A 23,318-nucleotide genomic window follows, 5' to 3' on the forward strand; every position below is an offset into this window, starting at 1 on the left:
GAGCGACCCATTCTTTCACTAATGTCTGTAGAAGCAGTCTGCAGGCCGAGGGGCTCGGCTTTATACACCTGTGGCCATGGAAGTGACTGGAACACCTGAATTCAATGATTTGGATGGGTGAGTGAAAACCTTTGGAAATAAAGTGAGTGTTTAAATTTTGGTCAATTCAGAAAATCAACAGTTAATAATGAAAACATGCCCACTTCTTTTCACCTTTGTTCATGACTTTAGGAGGTGAAAACAATTCAAAACTCTCTTTTGAAAACTCTGTACATCTCCATCAAGAAGCTTTGTTTTGAGAACTTTTGCAAACAAAGTCATGGCCATGGGTAAAGGAAGTGACACTCATCATGTGTGGTTGGATATCAAAGAATTCAAGGATATCCTCCTGCTGTTTTTGGTGGGGTGAAGAACTGGACGGTTCTGCTTTCTCTTTCTCAGTCTGCATTGAGCTGCACAGTGGGGGAACCAAAATCATGAAGTCTCTCCTTTTTCTTGCACTTACCATTAACCTGGCATCAGCAGGTGAGTTCATATTCCTAACATAATGCTTAAACATAAACCTAAAAGCTTACAGGTTAAAGATTGTTTTAGAAGCCATAAAAGTTCAGTGTCGCAGTCATTAACTTCCTGTTTTCAGCAATTTTTAAAAATTCTGCAGTTTGATTTGAGTCAGGAGAATAAAAACTGGCTTAAATATGGTGAGTGTGTTTTGCTGTGAGTCGTCCTGTAAAGCCTGAAATAATCATTTAAAAGTCAAAGGCATCTTTAGACCCAACTTACCCACCTCTATCTATATAACTCAAATTCCTACTTTTAAAAACCCATTATGATACCAATCTTATTTATACATGGTTTGGTCTTTTTAGCCCACAGTCCACCACACACATTGCACTTTGACCCCCAAGACCAAACGTTTGGGCACTTCTAAACTAAAATCTGGGATTACAGATGTATTCTTGGAATCCTGCTGGAGATACTCAGTGAAATTTCATGTAATTTCAACTTTATTTATCTGATCATCTAATGGCAAGGTTTGGGGATGTTCTTCTCTGTTCAAGTTCAACAACAGGCTGGTGACCCTTTTCCTACTGCTTGTGTGAGCGCTGTTCCTGCCCGATGTTACCCTCATGAAGCTGATGGTCTGAATCAGGTCTTTTAGAGCAGGGGAATAATAATGTGCAGCGCAGTTGCTCATACAAGAGAAGAACGGGAAAACTACAAGCTACAAGCAAGTGCTGAGGGTCAACAACTGGAGCAGCGTTGAATTCTTGCACAGTTTGGTGATTTTTCTGTTCAAACGCTTTTGGTAGAACATCCTTTTGGTCACCTTCTTTCCACAGCAAACTCATCACAGCAGTCAGACAGGGACTAGATTCACCTGGTAGATTTCTCCATCAGTTTAATGGTGGCTGTATTTTAGCCTCTACTAGCCCCATGTGGCCAGACACAATCTTGTAACAAGAGCATCAGAAGACAATCATGAGGAATTTTTGGCTAAATGTGGGAGGGAGCATAGATTTATTATGGGGAGATCAAGATAAGAGTGAAATTTCTAAACCAGCCCGACACACCATGAAGGTAGCGCTCACAGTAGGGGGCGCTGGTGCATTCATCAGCCTTGTCCAATGCATAACAAGCCTGTCGTTAGCACATGCATGTAATGTAAGTTAGCATTCCTGAAAGATCCCTCAAAAAAGTCAAACTAAGCATGTAGAAGTGTTCAAACAAGTAAAAGCAAGCAAAATGTTTCTTTAGCTAACATTAGATGGTTTTGCTTTTAACTAATTGAATTGAATCTATTTATTAAAATCTCTACTTCATACTTCTCTATACTTTTTTTTTTTTTTTTTTTTTTTTTTTTTTTTTTTAACCTGTCATATCTGGCCATTTTTGCAATCGGAATGGTAATCCGAATGTACTGATGTACCAAACATATTTGTTTTCACAAGAAAAAGCTCTATAGGTTACTAAAGCCTATTCTTGTTAAAGTTTTTATTTTATTTGTTTGGCCAGGCCTGACAGGCAATAAAAAAGAGGACAGGAAAGAAAGAGAAGAAGGGAGGAGAGAGAAAAAAAAAAAAAATAATAATAATAATAATAAATCATAATAATGATAATTAAGTAAGTAAATAAATAAATAGAAAAAAAAAAATAATAATAATAATAAAAAAGAGAGAAAAAACAAATAAAATAAGTAAATAAACAGACAACTAAATAAAAATAAATAGATAAATAAGTAAGTTAAAAAAAAAAAAAAAAAAAAAAAAAGGGGAGGGGAAAAAAACAATTATACAGATATACATACATATACATATTCACATATACATATACATATATACACCCAGACATAATTCTACTATTTGCTGCTACATACATACACATGTTTACATATCTATACATATGCCTCTATACATATACACCCACCCACCACACACAATTCTACTGTTTGCAGCAATGTGTATATGTGTGTATATGCGTTCACGTGTCATGTGTCATGGAATGTGCTCAGCAATGAGGGCAAGAAGCCGCAACCATGCCCCCGTGGTCCAGAGACAGATAGGGAAGGACCCGGGGGACCCGGACCATCCACAGCCCATTAGGAACTCAGGAGACCTGAGGCCACACGCTCCGACGGCCACCGCGTGCACGCCCCAGAGGACGAAGAATGGAGGCCCCAGACAGAGCGCCCACAGACAAAGGGCAAGTGACCGGAGAGCCAGAGGCAATGAGCAGCCCACCCCCCCCGGCAGGCCAACATCCCCAGCATGAGCCGAGCATGCGGCCCCCGAGGGCCCAGGCGCCCGAGACCGGCCGACCCCCGGCAGGACCCCCCCCCCATGCCAGAAAGGCCCAAACCACCCTCAGGACACAACCGCCAAGGGAGCAGGGCAGGGACCACGCCACGATGTCCAGTCATGCACCCAGGGACCCACAGGGCACCCATACCCCGGGTGTGGGGCGGAGTCGGCAAGCAGCGGGGAGCGGTGGGGAGGGGTAACTCCTGCCCACCACCATGTACCACAGATGTCCAGGCTCAGCAAGTCATAGACCCAGGCCCAGCTGTCCACACACACATGTTCACATGCACCCACACACACCCACACCCACACTCGCACACACCAGTCACCCACTCATGCATACACACGGAACATACATGGACTCACAGTATCGGCGGGCGGACACCAGCACGGGTCAGCGGTAACCCAGGGAGGCAGCCACCCCGGCCCCGAATGACCGGCCGGTCTCCCCACCAGGCAGGGTGCACCAAACCGGTGTGAGAGGACCTGCCCACCCCCCCCCCACACACTCAATATGTGTGTGAAATGAAAAGAATGTGTGTGAGCTACAGTGCAATTAAAATTGGAGGGACAGAGGCAATGTAGTACTGAATAACAGCACACTGCCACGCTGCCCCCCAAGGCCCTCAATGTCTAATGTGTAAATAAAATTGAGGGGCAGGTAGCAGTGAGCAGATAAGTGAGGTCACATCAGCAGCGCCACCCACCATCCACTGAGTGACACCTGCCCCCCAAAGCCCTGTGTGTACTGTACTGTGTCATGAAATGTGTCATTGTAAGGGGGGGAAAAAAGGGGAGGAGTGGGACATCACGCATCACAGCGAGCAGAGCCAGGTAGGTGGCCCTACTCACTGTAGCATGGGCCCCCCTCCCCCAGAACCCCCATGTGTAGTGTGATGTTTGACTGAGTGGGAGGAGGGGAAGGGTCAGGATAAGAAAGACCGAGAGGCAGAGAACTACCCCTCGGAGGAAGAGAGCCAGCTGGCGCTAGCTCACTAGGCACCCCGGTTTCCTACACCCGGCCGCGGCGCAGGGAAGGCCGGCCCAGGGCCCGAAGCGGCCAAGCCCCCAGGACACCACCGCGCTCCAGGCCGGCGCCCGCCCACACAGCTGACACAGCACAAAACATACACACGCACACAAGAGACAACAATTATCACACATACACATACTCACGGTTACAATACACATACTCACGATTACAATACAAACACACACACATACATACCAACACAAACACACTCACCCGCACAAACTTCACACACACCCATATATACGCAAACACAGTGGTCCTGGGTCCAGAACCAACCAGCCCTATGTGGTTGTCCCCCTACTTGAGTGCCCCACCCCTCCTCCCGGGAGGCATCAAGAATCCTGGAATGCCAGACAGACACCCCGGCGCGCCCCAGACCCCCATCACCCGGCGGTGCGCCCAGGGGGGCACAGACCCCTCCAGCGCAGGGAGGAGCCCAAACGGGGGACGGGCGACCCCAGGCGCCAAGGCCCCAGATCCCACACCCCGGCCCACACAGAGGAGGCCAGCCCCCCGGACGGGGCCAGCACCCACCCCCACGGGTCCCCAGGTCCCCACCCCAAGACCGTGAGCGCACACATCCAGGCCCCCCACCATCAACAACAGGGCCCGCACACAGAAACCGCAGAGCGTCAGCCCCCATCTCCAGTCCAAGAGCCATCAGACATCCAAATCCCCCAGCCCACCCCCAGCCACCTGCTGGGTACACCACAAGACAAGACTACAGCCGGTTACCCCCATCACGTGATGGAGCTGATCAGTGGGGACCAGAGGGATTCAAATGTAGTCAATTGATTTTTAGTGGTAGCAGACATTCTTTCCAGACTAATGTGGTCTAGAAGTAGGTTTCTGTAGTGAGTTATACATAAATCATTTTTTGATTTCCACTTCATGAGGATAGTTTTCTTGGCGATGCATAAGGCAGTAAGAACTATAGGTGATATATTCGTTTCTATGTTTAATTCACTTATATCACCTAAAATGCACAGTTTTGGTGAGGCTTGGATATCACAATGGAACCATGTGGATAAGTCTTCACATATTGTCTGCCAAAATCTCTGAACTGGCATGCAAGACCATATAGCATGCATATAATTTTCAATATAATTACCTGTGCAGTTAGTGCATATATTTGTTTCTCTGAGGCCCATTTGGAACATTCTGTGCCCTGTATAATGTATTCTATGGAGAGTTTTGTATTGTATAAGTTGTAAATTTGGATTTTTAGTCATTTTAAAAGTATTTAGACATATCTGTGTCCAGAAGTTTTCATCCGGGATGATGGAAAGATCTCTCTCCCATTTTGTAATTGGAAGGGATATTGAATCATTAATTTTTAATAATAATTTGTATATTTTTGATAACAGTTTAGGGGTATAGAGGTTTAGAAAGTCTGTTATCCACACAGGGATTTCTAGATTTAGATTACTTAGATTAAATCTTGCCTGTATGATGGACCTCAATTGGTGATATTCCAGAAATTTGCTACTGCTAATTTCATATTTTAAAATAAGATCTTCAAATGAAATAAAGGTCCCATCATGAATAACATGTTCTAAATTATTTATTCCTTTTTCTTGCCATTCTGAAAAATTCAGTACTGTCTTTTTCCGACATATATCGGGATTGTTCCAAATGGGTGTTAATTTACAAGGGATTAGTGAAGACTTAGCCATCTTTAAGAATTCCCACCAGGCTATCAGGGTGGTGCTTATTGTAAGGCTTTTAAAGCAATTGTAATGTTTAATGCTGGAGCTAATGAGAGGTAAGTCAGATATTTTCAATTTCCCACAGAGTGTTTGTTCCAGATCCAGCCATGGGCTGTCTGAGCGGTTTGATTTCATCCACCTTGAAACATACTGTAGTCTATTGGCTAAAAAATAGTGATAAAAATTTGGTAGTTCTAGACCACCGCTGCATTTTAGCTTTTGTAAAGTCTTCAAGCTTATTCTAGATGTTTTACTTTTCCATAAAAATTTAGAAATATATGAGTCTAGCGACTTAAACCAAGCAATAGAAGGTTTATTAGGGATCATTAAGAACAGATAATTTACTTTAGGCAGAATCATCATTTTTATTGTGGCAACTCTCCCCATGAGAGATATAGGTAGAGAGTTCCAACGTGTGAGATCGTCCTCTATTGTTTTTAGTAAAGGAATATGGTTCAGTCGTACCAGATCTAACAGCCTGGGAGAAAAATTTATACCTAGATATCTAATGTTGCCCGACTGTAGTGATGTAGGTATGATGTTCTGAAATTTACAATTCAGAGGCAAAACTGTTGATTTACTCCAATTAATGGAGTAATCTGATACAGATGAGAACTTATCTATAAGTGTGATTGTCTTTAGAAGAGCGGTTTGTGAGTTCCCGAGGAAAAGTAATACATCATCAGCATAAAGGCTTATTTTATGGTCTGTATTTTCTGTTTGGATTCCTTTGATGTTTACATTCTGTCTGATTTTTGCTGCTAGTGGCTCAATGAAGATGATAAACATTGAGGGAGAGAGTGGGCAACCTTGTCTAGTTCCCCTCTGCAGACTGAAGCTTTGTGAAATAAGATCATTTGTCCTAACCCGTGCATTTGGAGAGCTGTATAATGTTTCGATCCAGTTTATAAAGGATGGGCCAAATCCAAATTTATGTAGAACTGCTAACAAAAATTTCCAATTTACCCTGTCGAATGCTTTCTCTGCATCTAAAGAGACTACTATTTTTTCTAATTTGTTAATGGAACAGTAATCTATTATATTTATTAGTCGGTGTGTGTTATCGGCTGAGTGCCGGCCCTTGATAAAACCTGTTTGGTCCGAATGTATAATATATGGAGTGATTTTTTCTAATCTTCTTGCGAGAACTTTGCAAATAATTTTAAGGTCTACATTAATAAGAGAGATTGGGCGATAGCTAGATGGAAGTGTTGGGTCTTTGCCTGGTTTAAGAAGCAGGCTAATGTTGGCAGAGTTCATGTTTGGGGAGATTGTGTGGTTATTCTTGATTTGAGTCACCATTCTGAAAAAAGTAGGTTCTAACACAGGCCAAAATTCTTTATAGAATTCTGCTGGGAACCCGTCTGGGCCTGGGGCTTTATTATTTGGAAGGTGCTGTATTGCCTTATAGAATTCAGATGATGAAAACGGTGAATCAAGAGTTGTAATCTGATCCTCATTTAATTTAGGTAGATTTATATCATTAAGAAATTCTTCAATTTCAGCATCAGATGGATTAATCTGTGATGAGTATAAGGCTTCATAAAAGTCTTTAAAGGAGTTATTTATTTGTTGTGGGTCATGAGTAATATTACCGACCGAGTCTTTAATAGAGTGAATAGCTGTTTTTTCTTTATTCAGTTTTAACTGATTGGCCAGGAATTTTCCAGATTTATTTCCATGTTCAAAGTTTTCCAGACGCAACCTCTGCAACATAAATTGTGTCTTCTTATCAAGTATTTCATTTAATTCCAATTTAAGTTTCCTCAGGCTGTTAATTATATTTTCTTGTGGTGATGCAGCATAGGCATTTTCTAAAGATTTAATTTTCTGTTCCAATTCTAATATAAGTGTTTTTTCTTTATTTTTCTTATGTGCGCAGTAAGAAATTATTTTACCCCGCATTACTGCCTTTCCTGCTTCCCATAGAACACATGGCGATATTTCCGGCAGATTATTTTGTTCTAAGTATATAGCCCACTCTCGTTTAAAATAATTAATGAAATCTTGTTCTTTAAGTAATGATGTATTAAATCTCCAGTTCCTAGTTGGTGGTGTAACTCGTTTCTGTGTCAGAGACACAGATACAGGTGCGTGATCACTAATAGTGATCGGATGTATCTGAGTGTCTGTGATTTCCGTCATCATGGAGCTACTGACTAAAAAGTAATCCAAGCGGGAGTGGGAGTGATGTACTTGTGAGAAAAAACTATAATCTCTCAGAGTGGGGTGATGTGAGCGCCAAGCATCGCAAAGACCAAAATCCTTCATGTATTGTTTAAGAATGTCTGCAGACTGCCAGTTTCTTTGACTCACTGCTGTACTAAGCCTGTCAATCTCTGCATTAAGTACCAGGTTGAAGTCCCCTCCTATTACAATTGTGGTATCAGAGTGATCAGCAAGTGAGGTGAAGAAGGTATGAAAGAAGGAGGGATCATCAACATTTGGTCCATATATACTGGCAATACATAAATCTATATTCTGAATAGATAGATTAAGTATTATAAATCTGCCTTCGGGGTCTGACATCGTGTTTCTAATAGAGAAGTTTATCCTTTTGTTAATTAATATAGCTACACCTCTTTGTTTAGAGTTGTAACAGGCTGAGTACATATGAGGAAACTGTGAAGAGGAGAGTGTGTGTGCAGATGTTCTGGACACATGTGTCTCCTGTAGGAACACAATGTCAGCCTGCAAGTCGTTTAATCGGTTAATAATTTTCACCTTCTTCTCCCTTGAACCAACTCCACGCACATTCCATGAAACAAACCTCAGTGTGCTCATATTGAAATTAATCGAGAAAGTGTTGCGTGCTCACTGAAGATGTGTGTGTGTGTGTGGATGTGTGTGTGAGTGTACATTGCATGTTATGTGTCCTGTATAGCATTGTGTGTGTTGTGTAGCAAACATGTTGGATGCAGAAAGAAAAGAAAAGGAAAGGGTGCTCCAAAGTGACAAATATAGCAAAAGAATGAGGGGAAGAGAAAGAAAAAAAAAAAAAAAAGAGAAAGAAAAAAAAAATAAATAAATAAATAAAAATAAAAATAATAATTACTTAACATAAAGTCCACTATGCTGTCTAAACCGGCATTAATTGTTATATATAGACATGTAAAAAAAAGAAAAAAAAACAAAACAAAGAAGATGGAGAAAAAAGGCGTTTGTATACACAGGTCACCTGATCAGTATAGCCATGGCGTGGTTTCCTGGTCGCGATAGAGCTGTCCGTTTATATAGAGTTTGTCCACCGCAATGATAGCTCGTGAACCTTCTTGAATATGTTTTTTCCGGAGAGGGAACAGGATTTTGCGTCGCTCCAGGATCTCTTTAGGAAACTGATCGTTGACGCTGAAGTCCGTTCCTCTCAGCTCCCGTCCGCGGCTCTTCACCAGCTCTTTCTGCTTGAAACGTTCGAATTTGGCTACGATTGGTCTGGGTCTGTGTGCCCCGGGTCGCTTAGCTCCTATACGGTGAACACGATCGAAGTTGATGGTTTTAACAGTGTCTTCCGGGAGCTTCAGGTAGGATTGCAAGAACTCTTTCACTGTCGTTTCCGGGTTTTCCTCCGATTTCTCCGGTAGACCCGAAAACACGAGGTTGTCCCTCATGCTGCGGGCCTGGAGCTCGGTGACGGTTTCCCTGATTTTTTTATTCTCCTCCGAGAGCCGGGTCATTCCCTTGGTGAGGGAATTCACCGACTCTCTGAGAGCGGCGTTCTCCACAGCAAGTGCTTCCACCTGCTGTTGGCTGAACTCTACCGACTCCCGGAGAGCCTGAAACTCCTTGTGAAGAATTTCCAAAATGGAGAGGCGAGCGTCGAAACTGGACAGCTTCTTATCGATGGACTCCAAAATGTCCGCCACTTCGCTGGACTGAGAAGAAGCCCCTGGTGAATCTTCTGGGCGACTCCTCTTGGTGGATGGAGCTCCTTTGTTGCTGGACGGAGTGTTGGTTGGTTTTCCCATTACGACTCGGTCGAAACACTCGTCGATGTAAGCTTGCAGACTGTCCAGATCTTCTTCACCGTCCTCCAGTGTACTTCCGGTAGTGAGTAGTTTATTAATATAAATTTTATAGCTTTTAAAGTTGTTTTATAACTGTGTTGGCTAAGAAAACTAATCCATGTGGTTTATAGATTACTGACTTGCTGCCTTGCTCAATATTGCCGAGGTTCGCGTTGAAGTCTGCGTTACTACAGCATAGCGTCTTCCTGTCTCTTCCTCTTCCTGTCTCCTGTCTCTTCCTCTTCTCTATACTTGAGTATGTTTACATGCTGATACTTTTTGGCTTTCACTCAAGTATATTTCTGGCTCTGTACTTCTGCTTGTAACTGAGAAAGATTTTGACACTCAAACTTTCACTTCAGTACAGTTTCTCTGGACTTTTTACAGCCCTGTCCTTCCAGTCATATTACTCTCAAACTTGGCACCCTTTAGTGAAATTCCTGGATTTGAGTGTTAAATATGCCAGTCATGTGAACTGAGTGGAGTGAAAGAGTTTCAGGAGCTGCTGGATAATATTAACTTAGCTAAGTCACTGGAAATGAGTGCTTTAATGGAACTGCTAAATGAACCATCTTCTGTGCAATAGAAGTTTATTGAGCAGTTGGTTTCATTTGCACAAATACAGTATGATATCATTCTTCAGTAGTTTTAGAATGGTGGGTGTAAAAAGGCTAGTATGAGTAGATTATTATTATTATTATTATTATTATTATTATTACATAACTGATAGGTACCGCTTTGTTTTTGTCTGAAACTGCAAATTACATTTCAATTGGCATTTCACACCTTATGGCGCCAGCATAGGCCTTTCAGCAGACAGAACATAAGCGAATGGCCTCTGTTTATAACTGTTGAGGAGGGCTCTTCCAAGGAGATGTTTTCCAAATTTTGTATACAGTGGCATTGGTATAGTAAGCAATAAGTTAGTCTTCACAAAAATTTCTAAATTTCTGAAAAGCAATACAGTTGTTGACATGACTTGAACTGTCATAGATGTTCAGGTCTATGAACTGAATCTTTCTACAATCTTTATCTTTCAAGGGTAGCTGATCCTGGTCGTTGAGCTCTAACAGCCTGTAGAGTTTAGCTCCAGACCTTATATAACACCCCGGCTCCAATTAATAGATGAAAATTAGACACAGGGATGTTGGATCTGACCTCTGAATCTCCAGCACCAGGAATGGTCCCTTCTGTTCTAAAGCTACCACCCATTTCCCTTTGTGAATGCATAATAATGCTTAATTTACATTTAAAATAACTTTAAAATTTTCTGAGCTAAATGTTCCAAGTCTTAGAACTCTTTACAAGGGGTCAGTTTCTGAACTTGTCACATTTTTTGCATGTCCGTATTTGGTAGGTGTGAAATTATTAGCCTCATGATTGCATTTTACCATGTCTGCTGCTAAATACAAAACACATGAATAATATATTATATGGACAAAGGTATTGGGACACCTATACATCACACCAACAGGAGCTTTTATGACATCCCGTTCTAAAGCATTAATATGGAGTTGGTTCCCCCCTCCCCTTTGCAGCTATAGCAGCTTCCACTCTTCTGCTTTCCACTTTCCACAAGAATTTGGAATGTGTTTGTTGGAATTATTGTCCTTTCATCCAGAAGAGCCTTTGTAAGGTCAGACAATGATGTTGGACAAGAGGGTCTGGCTCACAATCTCTGTTTTACTTCATCCCGAAGGTGTTTGATGGGATTGAGGTCAGGGCTCTGTGAGGGCCAGTCAAATTCTTCCACACCAAACTTACCCTGCCATGACTTTGAGCTGCTTTGTGCACTGGAGCTCAGTCATGCTGGAACAGAAAAAGGTTCTTCCTCAAACTGTTCCCACAGAGCTGGAAGTGTAGAATTATCCAAAATGTCAAGGGTTCTAGGTCAACCCCTGAAAAACAATCCTATATCATTATCCTTCCTCCACCAAACTTTACAGCTGGTACAGTGCAGTCAGGCAGGTAACATTCTCCTGACATTCACCAAACCCAGACTCATCCATCAGACCGACAGACAGAGAAGCATGATTTATCAGTGGCGACGTGCTTTACACCACTCCCCCTGACATTCAGCATTGTACATTTTGACCTTAGGGTTGCGTGTAGTTGTTGGTCATGGAAACACATTTTGTGAAGCTCCTAATGTGCAGTTCTTTGCTGATGTTGCTGATGAGTTTGTGTGGTTCACAGCTTTGTGGTTTAGCTGTGGTTGCTCCTGGGTGCTTCCATTTCACAATAATAGCACAGTTGACAAATTACTGGCAGTGTTTGTCTACGGAGACTACATGGCTATATGTATATATATATATATAGCCATGTATATGCATTAATAATGAATTAACCTGATACTGCTTTTTCATCCTGACAGCCTCCCATTCCCTTCACTACATCTACACTGCAGTAACTCCAGGAATGCAATTCCCAGAGTTCACCACTGTGGGTGTGGTAGACAGGGAACAATGTGATTACTATGACAGCAACATCAGCAGAGTGATCCCAAAGGCTGAGTGGATGAAGAAGATAGAGGCTGATGATCCAGAGTACTGGAACAGAAACACCCAGACTCTGCTGAGTGATCAGGAGACCTTCAAAGCTAATCTGAATACTCTAATGCAGCGCTTCAACCACAGTGACGGTGAGCGCTCAGAGCTTTGATTACATTGTATTCCTGCAATTGCACCTGTCCCTGCGGTGGTTACAGTGGTGGTGATAGGAACCCCGGGGTTGTCATGACTACAACACAAATTGCGACTTTATTTACTATACAAAACCACCAGTGAACCTACATGTGCCTTCTGAGTTTATATGGACTGTTGATGATGATGATGATAAAATAGAGGAAAATCTAAAATAATAGATTCTCTTTTGAGACTATTTTGCCTCATAACAGCCCTGCATGCATCCCTCCACAATTCATTGTAAAACAGCGTCTCAGCCATCAGACAGTGAATTCTTAACCGTTTCATGTAGGAACTTTCTGTGAGGGAGCTTTTAGAGGTGGACGTCTGGTTCCTATCACCACCACTGTAAACGCTTCTGACGTTCTGAAGTTATTCTAGAACAGAGCGTTTCACACCAAACTGCTCTGAACAACTCTGTTTACATCTCAACCACTTAGTCATGCAGAAATTTTTAACAGTTGCTGGAATTTATCTTCATGTTCACTCACTGGATGAGAGGCTCATTTTTACCGTGTATGTGTTCTTACAGGTTGAGATGAACTAATGGTGTCTAACGTGGTTTAATTCCTCATGTTGTGTATCGGTATGAAGTGTTTGTGTCTCTGCAGGTTTTCACACATTCCAGTGGATGTACGGCTGTGAGCTGCATGATGATGGAACCAGGAGAGGATACATGCAGTACGGCTATGATGGAGAAGACTTCATCAGTCTGGATCTGAACACTGAAACCTGGATTGCAGCCAATCAGAAAGCTGTTATTACCAAATACAATTGGGAGCATGTAAACTGGGCTGCTCAGGTGAAGACCTACCTGGAGAACTCCTGTACTGAGTGGTTAAACAAGTATGTGAATTACGGCAGATCCACTCTGGAGAGGAAAGGTAAAGTCTGTGGTCACAGCGGTCAGTCATATTGGGTAAAGCTTTTAGAAGTTTCAGAAGTCACCTGTGTTTAGGTTAATAGAAAAATGGCGTAAATTTGATTTTCTTGCATTATCAATATTGAAAATATAACACAAATATTCAATAGTCAATATATCACATGCTGAACAGTCTCTCTCTCTCTCTCTCTCTTCCTCCCTCCCTCTCCCTCTCTCTCTCTCTCTCTCTCTAGTCTCTCCTGAGGTGTCTCTGTTCCAGAAGGACTCTTCTTCTCCAGTGGTGTGTCTTGCTACAAGTTTCTTCCCCAAAGCAGTGATGATCTCCTGGCAGAAGGATGGAGAGGATCTGGATGAGGACGTGGAGCTCAGAGAGACGCTACCCAACCAGGATGGAACCTTCCAGAAGAGGAGCGTTCTGACCGTCTCACCTGAGGAGCTGAAAAAGAACCAGTACAGCTGTGTTATTCAGCACAGTGGGCTGGAGAAGGAGATGGTGCTACAGATGGCTGATCGAAGAGTCCTATCAGGTAGAAAAAATTGATTCTGTAGGAGAAAATGTGTGAAAGTCAAGAGATGTATAGACGCTAGCTCTAACGTGGTCCAGCATTAAGAACCCTTGTAGCTGTGGTGTAGCATCACTCAAGCAGCTGGCCCAGGAAGCCTTGTAGCTGTGGTGGAGCATCACTCAAGCAGCTGGCCCAGGAAGCCTTGTAGCTGTGGTGTAGCATCACTCAAGCAGCTGGCCCAGGAAGCCTTGTAGCTGTGGTGTAGCATTTTACAGGTGTGAAGGTGTTGCCACCATTTGTGATGGTGGGTAGTTGCAGTGGACAAATGGCCTAGAGGCTCTCAATTCACTATGCAAGGACACTCTGATCTCCATGTTCCCAGTGCTCTGAAGTTCATTGTAGTCACACACAAAAATATGTACAGCCACAAGAACAAAGCTGTACGTGAATGAGTTCGCGAATGAGGACAGGCACTCATCTTACATACATAAGTTAACATTTTACAGCTACCCCAACAGGCTATTTTATTTGATTGCAGTTGAACCTTCTGGATCCAGCAAGTCAGGACCAACCAAGTCAACACCCCAATCTGGTGAATCTGATTTATTTGTTTCTTTAAATGTCTTTGAAATAATAAAAGTCTTCTCAATGTCCCTTGTTCTGTAGATTTGTTAGTGTGCCCTTATATCACTGCACTTTGGTGTAGCATTGCTCAAACGCCCAACCCAGGAAACCTCATAGCTATGGCTATAGCATTGCTCAAGTGGCCAACCTGGAAAGCCTTGTACCTGTGGTGTAGCATTGCTCAAGCAAATGATGTGGGAAGCCTCGTAGATGTAGTGTAGCATCCGGCCCAGGAATTCTCATAGCTATGGATATAGCATTGCTCAAGTGGCCAACCTGGAAAGCCTTGTACCTGTGTACTTGTTCTGCTGAATCATTAGAAACAAAGGGTTTTAGGTCAACCCCTGAAAAACAATCCTATATCATTATCCTTCCTCCACCAAACTTTACAGCTGGTACAGTGCAGTCAGGCAGGTAACATTCTCCTGACATTCACCAAACCCAGACTCATCCATCAGACCGACAGACAGAGAAGCATGATTTATCAGTGGCGACGTGCTTTACACCACTCCCCCTGACATTCAGCATTGTACATTTTGACCTTAGGGTTGCGTGTAGTTGTTGGTCATGGAAACACATTTTGTGAAGCTCCTAATGTGCAGTTCTTTGCTGATGTTGCTGATGAGTTTGTGTGGTTCACAGCTTTGTGGTTTAGCTGTGGTTGCTCCTGGGTGCTTCCATTTCACAATAATAGCACAGTTGACAAATTACTGGCAGTGTTTGTCTACGGAGACTACATGGCTATATGTATATATATATATATAGCCATGTATATGCATTAATAATGAATTAACCTGATACTGCTTTTTCATCCTGACAGCCTCCCATTCCCTTCACTACATCTACACTGCAGTAACTCCAGGAATGCAATTCCCAGAGTTCACCACTGTGGGTGTGGTAGACAGGGAACAATGTGATTACTATGACAGCAACATCAGCAGAGTGATCCCAAAGGCTGAGTGGATGAAGAAGATAGAGGCTGATGATCCAGAGTACTGGAACAGAAACACCCAGACTCTGCTGAGTGATCAGGAGACCTTCAAAGCTAATCTGAATACTCTAATGCAGCGCTTCAACCACAGTGACGGTGAGCGCTCAGAGCTTTGATTACATTGTATTCCTGCAATTGCACCTGTCCCTGCGGTGGTTACAGTGGTGGTGATAGGAACCCCGGGGTTGTCATGACTACAACACAAATTGCGACTTTATTTACTATACAAAACCACCAGTGAACCTACATGTGCCTTCTGAGTTTATATGGACTGTTGATGATGATGATGATGATGATGATAAAATAGAGGAAAATCTAAAATAATAGATTCTCTTTTGAGACTATTTTGCCTCATAACAGCCCTGCATGCATCCCTCCACAATTCATTGTAAAACAGCGTCTCAGCCATCAGACAGTGAATTCTTAACCGTTTCATGTAGGAACTTTCTGTGAGGGAGCTTTTAGAGGTGGACGTCTGGTTCCTATCACCACCACTGTAAACGCTTCTGACGTTCTGAAGTTATTCTAGAACAGAGCGTTTCACACCAAACTGCTCTGAACAACTCTGTTTACATCTCAACCACTTAGTCATGCAGAAATTTTTAACAGTTGCTGGAATTTATCTTCATGTTCACTCACTGGATGAGAGGCTCATTTTTACCGTGTATGTGTTCTTACAGGTTGAGATGAACTAATGGTGTCTAACGTGGTTTAATTCCTCATGTTGTGTATCGGTATGAAGTGTTTGTGTCTCTGCAGGTTTTCACACATTCCAGTGGATGTACGGCTGTGAGCTGCATGATGATGGAACCAGGAGAGGATACATGCAGTACGGCTATGATGGAGAAGACTTCATCAGTCTGGATCTGAACACTGAAACCTGGATTGCAGCCAATCAGAAAGCTGTTATTACCAAATACAAGTGGGAGCATGTAAACTGGGCTGCTCAGGTGAAGACCTACCTGGAGAACTCCTGTACTGAGTGGTTAAACAAGTATGTGAATTACGGCAGATCCACTCTGGAGAGGAAAGGTAAAGTCTGTGGTCACAGCGGTCAGTCATATTGGGTAAAGCTTTTAGAAGTTTCAGAAGTCACCTGTGTTTAGGTTAATAGAAAAATGGCGTAAATTTCATTTTCTTGCATTATCAATATTGAAAATATAACACAAATATTCAATAGTCAATATATCACATGCTGAACAGTCTCTCTCTCTCTCTCTCTTCCTCCCTCCCTCTCCCTCTCTCTCTCTCTCTCTCTCTAGTCTCTCCTGAGGTGTCTCTGTTCCAGAAGGACTCTTCTTCTCCAGTGGTGTGTCTTGCTACAAGTTTCTTCCCCAAAGCAGTGATGATCTCCTGGCAGAAGGATGGAGAGGATCTGGATGAGGACGTGGAGCTCAGAGAGACGCTACCCAACCAGGATGGAACCTTCCAGAAGAGGAGCGTTCTGACCGTCTCACCTGAGGAGCTGAAAAAGAACCAGTACAGCTGTGTTATTCAGCACAGTGGGCTGGAGAAGGAGATGGTGCTACAGATGGCTGATCGAAGAGTCCTATCAGGTAGAAAAAATTGATTCTGTAGGAGAAAATGTGTGAAAGTCAAGAGATGTATAGACGCTAGCTCTAACGTGGTCCAGCATTAAGAACCCTTGTAGCTGTGGTGTAGCATCACTCAAGCAGCTGGCCCAGGAAGCCTTGTAGCTGTGGTGGAGCATCACTCAAGCAGCTGGCCCAGGAAGCCTTGTAGCTGTGGTGTAGCATCACTCAAGCAGCTGGCCCAGGAAGCCTTGTAGCTGTGGTGTAGCATTTTACAGGTGTGAAGGTGTTGCCACCATTTGTGATGGTGGGTAGTTGCAGTGGACAAATGGCCTAGAGGCTCTCAATTCACTATGCAAGGACACTCTGATCTCCATGTTCCCAGTGCTCTGAAGTTCATTGTAGTCACACACAAAAATATGTACAGCCACAAGAACAAAGCTGTACGTGAATGAGTTCGCGAATGAGGACAGGCACTCATCTTACATACATAAGTTAACATTTTACAGCTACCCCAACAGGCTATTTTATTTGATTGCAGTTGAACCTTCTGGATCCAGCAAGTCAGGACCAACCAAGTCAACACCCCAATCTGGTGAATCTGATTTATTTGTTTCTTTAAATGTCTTTGAAATAATAAAAGTCTTCTCAATGTCCCTTGTTCTGTAGATTTGTTAGTGTGCCCTTATATCACTGCACTTTGGTGTAGCATTGCTCAAACGCCCAACCCAGGAAACCTCATAGCTATGGCTATAGCATTGCTCAAGTGGCCAACCTGGAAAGCCTTGTACCTGTGGTGTAGCATTGCTCAAGCAAATGATGTGGGAAGCCTCGTAGATGTAGTGTAGCATCCGGCCCAGGAATTCTCATAGCTATGGATATAGCATTGCTCAAGTGGCCAACCTGGAAAGCCTTGTACCTGTGTACTTGTTCTGCTGAATCATTAGAAACAAAGGGTTTTAGGTCAACCCCTGAAAAACAATCCTATATCATTATCCTTCCTCCACCAAACTTTACAGCTGGTACAGTGCAGTCAGGCAGGTAACATTCTCCTGACATTCACCAAACCCAGACTCATCCATCAGACCGACAGACAGAGAAGCATGATTTATCAGTGGCGACGTGCTTTACACCACTCCCCCTGACATTCAGCATTGTACATTTTGACCTTAGGGTTGCGTGTAGTTGTTGGTCATGGAAACACATTTTGTGAAGCTCCTAATGTGCAGTTCTTTGCTGATGTTGCTGATGAGTTTGTGTGGTTCACAGCTTTGTGGTTTAGCTGTGGTTGCTCCTGGGTGCTTCCATTTCACAATAATAGCACAGTTGACAAATTACTGGCAGTGTTTGTCTACGGAGACTACATGGCTATATGTATATATATATATATATATATATATAGCCATGTATATGCATTAATAATGAATTAACCTGATACTGCTTTTTCATCCTGACAGCCTCCCATTCCCTTCACTACATCTACACTGCAGTAACTCCAGGAATGCAATTCCCAGAGTTCACCACTGTGGGTGTGGTAGACAGGGAACAATGTGATTACTATGACAGCAACATCAGCAGAGTGATCCCAAAGGCTGAGTGGATGAAGAAGATAGAGGCTGATGATCCAGAGTACTGGAACAGAAACACCCAGACTCTGCTGAGTGATCAGGAGACCTTCAAAGCTAATCTGAATACTCTAATGCAGCGCTTCAACCACAGTGACGGTGAGCGCTCAGAGCTTTGATTACATTGTATTCCTGCAATTGCACCTGTCCCTGCGGTGGTTACAGTGGTGGTGATAGGAACCCCGGGGTTGTCATGACTACAACACAAATTGCGACTTTATTTACTATACAAAACCACCAGTGAACCTACATGTGCCTTCTGAGTTTATATGGACTGTTGATGATGATGATGATAAAATAGAGGAAAATCTAAAATAATAGATTCTCTTTTGAGCCTATTTTGCCTCATAACAGCCCTGCATGCATCCCCCCACAATTCATTGTAAAACAGCGTCTCAGTCATCAGACAGTGAATTCTTAACCGTTTCATGTAGGAACTTTCTGTGAGGGAGCTTTTAGAGGTGGATGTCTGGTTCCTATCACCACCACTGTAAACGCTTCTGACGTTCTGAAGTTATTCTAGAACAGAGCGTTTCACACCAAACTGCTCTGAACAACTCTGTTTACATCTCAACCACTTAGTCATGCAGAAATTTTTAACAGTTGCTGGAATTTATCTTCATGTTCACTCACTGGATGAGAGGCTCATTTTTACCGTGTATGTGTTCTTACAGGTTGAGATGAACTAATGGTGTCTAACGTGGTTTAATTTCTCATATTGTGCATCGGTATGAAGTGTTTGTGTCTCTGCAGGTTTTCACACATTCCAGTGGATGTACGGCTGTGAGCTGCATGATGATGGAACCAGGGGAGGATACATGCAGTACGGCTATGATGGAGAAGACTTCATCAGTCTGGATCTGAACACTCAAACCTGGATTGCAGCCAATCAGAAAGCTGTTATTACCAAATACAAGTGGGAGCATGTAAACTGGGCTGCTCAGGTGAAGACCTACCTGGAGAGCTCCTGTACTGAGTGGTTACACAAGTATGTGAATTACGGCAGATCCACTCTGGAGAGGAAAGGTAAAGTCTGTGGTCACAGCGGTCAGTCATATTGGGTAAAGCTTTTAGAAGTTTCAGAAGTCACCTGTGTTTAGGTTAATAGAAAAATGGCGTAAATTTCATTTTCTTGCATTATCAATATTGAAAATATAACACAAATATTCAATAGTCAATATATCACATGCTGAACAGTCTCTCTCTCTCTCTCTCTCTTCCTCCCTCCCTCTCCCTCTCTCTCTCTCTCTCTCTCCAGTCTCTCCTGAGGTGTCTCTGTTCCAGAAGGACTCTTCTTCTCCAGTGGTGTGTCTTGCTACAGGTTTCTTCCCCAAAGCAGTGATGATCTCCTGGCAGAAGGATGGAGAGGATCTGCATGAGGACGTGGAGCTCAGAGAGACGCTACCCAACCAGGATGGAACCTTCCAGAAGAGGAGCGTTCTGACCGTCTCACCTGAGGAGCTGAAAAAGAACCAGTACAGCTGTGTTGTTCAGCACAGTGGGCTGGAGAAGGAGATGGTGCTACAGATGGCTGATCGAAGAGTCCTATCAGGTAGAAAAAATTGATTCTGTAGGAGAAAATGTGTGAAAGTCAAGAGATGTATAGACGCTAGCTCTAACGTGGTCCAGCATTAAGAACCCTTGTAGCTGTGGTGTAGCATCACTCAAGCAGTCGGCCTAGAAAGCCTTGTAGCTGTGGTGTAGCATCACTCAAGCAATCTGCCTAGAAAGCCTTGTAGCTGTGGTGTAGCATCACTCAAGCAGCTGGCCCAGGAAGCCTTGTAGCTGTGGTGTAGCATCACTCAAGCAGCTGGCCCAGGAAGCCTTGTAGCTGTGGTGTAGCATTTTACAGGTGTGAAGGTGTTGCCACCATTTGTGATGGTGGGTAGTTGCAGTGGACAAATGGCCTAGAGGCTCTCAATTCACTGTGCAAGAACACTCTGATCTCCATGTTCCCAGTGCTCTGAAGTTCATTGTAGTCACACACAAAAATATGTACAGCCACAAGGACAAAGCTGTACGTGAATGACTTCGCGAATGAGGACAGGCACTCATCTTACATACATAAGTTAACATTTTACAGCTACCCCAACAGGCTATTTTATTTGATTGCAGTTGAACCTTCTGGATCCAGCAAGTCAGGACCAACCAAGTCAACACCCCAATTTGGTGAATCTGATTTATTTGTTTCTTTAAATGTCTTTGAAATAATAAAAATCTTTTCAATGTCCCTTGTTCGGTAGATTTGTTAGTGTGCCCTTATATCACTGCACTTTGGTGTAGCATTGCTCAAACGCCCAACCCAGGAAACCTCATAGCTATGGATATAGCATTGCTCAAGTGGCCAACCTGGAAAGCCTTGTACCTGTGGTGTAGCATTGCTCAAGCAAATGATGTGGGAAGCCTCATAGATGTAGTGTAGCATCCGGCCCAGGAATTCTCATAGCTGTGGTGCAGCATCACTTAAGCAGCCTTCTCAGGCAGCCTCAAAGCTGTGATGTTGCTATGTAGTGGTGCTTAAGTGACCAGCTTGAAAAGCTTCTGGCCTAACAATAGCAATGTTATGGCATCTTGCCAGCATAGTTCCACCACAACATGCAGTACTGGACATAGAGTATTATGACCTTAGTGTGTTCCAACAGCATAAAGCCTGATTAACCATCATTTATTCATGGTTTGCTTCAAGTGTTTGGTTAACTGGCTTAAGATTTAGGTCATAAAGACTTTCCTCTCATGTTCTGTCAATATCAAATTACCACACCTTTCACCTGTGAATGACTGTTGTTTTTGTATTTCTCTTTACAGAAGGGATCTAAACATCAGAAAGAACAGGACCAAGATGAAGAACTCAGTTCAGATGTCTTGTGGTCAATCTGTCATTTTTTTTCAATCTCGTTTCAGTAATACAATCAATCAAATCAAAGCTTTCAAATGTCTTTAAATTCTCTGCTGTTGAAATGAACACTTTACATAATGTCATAAAGCATTTTTCCTACAAAATCTCATTCATGAATTTAATACCTCACTTCCTTCATAATAAAAGTTGCTAAGCTGAATTGTGAACAGCGACATTAATTATTCATTCTGAGTTTCTGAGAGATGGTTTAGCGTTAGTGCTACACATATTCACTCTTAGGTTTTCTTACCAAGCCTCTGTGAAATGGGACTGAGCACAGCGTGGCCAGTAGAGGGCGCCGTCTGCTCCGAAATTACAGAAAGGAGTAGAGACAATACAGAGAAGCTGAACACAGTGATATAATGTCCAGTGGTGAACTGTGACTATTAAAACAGGGCCTTCAGTTTGGGCCTAAAAGGGCAAAGATCAGTGAGAAAACACCACTATGATAAAGTAAATCAGCTTCTATGCTATTTCTAATACTATGTTAACACTAAGCTAATTGTAATTGTAACATTCATTAACATATTTGTATCGGTTTTAAAGTGACTTCTTCAATAAACGCTGCTGTTTCCCATTCCTAACAACCACCTGAAACCTGCTTAGACTCTTATTCCTAGACAGTGGCTTATCTAGAACAATCAAAAGTGACAATTGTCTCACAAAATTGAGCTCATTGTAATCAAAACATGACGGGTTGATTCCTCTGGCAGCTCCTTAGTATGTTGGAAGTCCTAACCAGTGGGAGCTTGCTTGGCTGTGTCAACCTAGATAACGTTCCTGGTTGGAAACATTCCTGGAAATTAGAGTATTACTACAAAACTTCCAGAGTTTGAGTACAACAAGTAAGATGCTGCTAAATAATAATAACTGGAATATAAGTGACAGTATAGCTAAAGCATAAGACAGCGGTGGGCTTCCAGTGGTGTTGCTGTACTACATTGTCATGTACTCCACACCAGTGGCGCTAAAAGGGGGTATGCGGCGCCGAAACGATGCTGGAAAATTATTACTAGTCTGCATTTTCTGTAAGAGCTGTTTGTTCAAGTCTGATAACACACATCAAAAACCAGCACAGCACTAATCAGGCGCCCATCCACTCCGTCCCCACCCTCCTGTCATCTGCTCCCAAACACAGGCGCTCGAGAACGCGCCCCATAGGGAACGGAAGAGGGAGAGAGAAAAAGATGTTGTAGGGATGAAGAAAAGCTTCTCAAAGTGGTTGAAAGACAGCAGGTTGGTCAGTTTATACGCTTTATTCACCTACGTCACCTTTGTCTACCAAAACGAGACTGTAGGGTCCGAAAGTAGCGCTGGACCACTGGGTTCTAGCAAAGCTGCCTCACTGCTGCGTTCCCAAACGCACTTATTCAAAAATAAAGGAATCTAATGGAGGTCAAACCTTCCATAGTTTCCCCAAAGATCCCGAACTTCACCGGGAATAGATTCACACCATCAGAAGAGATCGCCTCTTCAGTTTAAGATGTATGTTACTGTGCTAGCTAAGGCTAGCCATGTTAATATTACCCAGCCAGCCAGATGAATGATAGCAGTGAGGCAGCAAGCTAACGCTAAAGCTAAACTTGGTTCTCCAGCTACGACCTGATTAACACTGAACTGCTTATTTTCTCGGTTTAACTTCAAAACGAGTGACATTAGTCGAGCCACAGCTCTTTATAGTAGCCTGTTTAGCTAGCTAACCTAGCTAGTCAACATGCTAGTTAATATGCTAACCGTGGCAGCCTGGTCTAAAGCTCAGCTCGCTGGTGGCACTAAATCAGCTTAAACTCTTAGTTTCCAGCCTCATTCACACACATTCAGCCTGTAACTGTTTTAGTTGAGTTTTCCTTTACATTTTTATTTATTTTGTCCTTTTATTTATTTAATTTTCTGTTTTACCTTTTCATTTATTTTATTCCATACTTTTCACCTTTTACCTTTTTATTTCATTTATTTCTTCCTTTTATTTATTCTGTCTTCTGTTTTACTGTTTATTTTATTTCCATAATTTACTTTTTTATATAAACTTG

At 42.7% G+C, this 23,318-nt stretch overlaps 1 protein-coding gene across 2 annotated transcripts; it reads left to right on the top strand.

The window, feature by feature from the left end:
- Window positions 1-397: 397 nt before the first annotated feature.
- Window positions 398-21,448, top strand: LOC108416961. Of its 2 annotated transcripts, none has more exons than XM_037531763.1 (14): window positions 398-525; window positions 11,922-12,188; window positions 12,843-13,115; window positions 13,348-13,641; window positions 14,159-14,212; window positions 15,065-15,331; window positions 15,995-16,267; window positions 16,498-16,791; window positions 17,309-17,362; window positions 18,225-18,491; window positions 19,146-19,418; window positions 19,651-19,944; window positions 20,508-20,561; window positions 21,198-21,448. In XM_037531763.1, the coding sequence occupies exons 1-14, from the start codon at window positions 477-479 to the stop codon at window positions 21,206-21,208; spliced, it is 2,724 nt and encodes a 907-aa protein (XP_037387660.1). In that variant the 5' UTR covers window positions 398-476; the 3' UTR covers window positions 21,209-21,448. The 2 variants fall into 2 exon arrangements, with proteins under 2 accessions (XP_037387660.1, XP_037387661.1); XM_037531764.1 differs by lacking the exon at window positions 398-525 and adding an exon at window positions 1,260-1,278.
- Window positions 21,449-23,318: the final 1,870 nt, after the last annotated feature.

Source organism: Pygocentrus nattereri, chromosome 20, assembly GCF_015220715.1.
Source record: "Pygocentrus nattereri isolate fPygNat1 chromosome 20, fPygNat1.pri, whole genome shotgun sequence".
Lineage (NCBI taxonomy): Eukaryota > Metazoa > Chordata > Actinopteri > Characiformes > Serrasalmidae > Pygocentrus > Pygocentrus nattereri.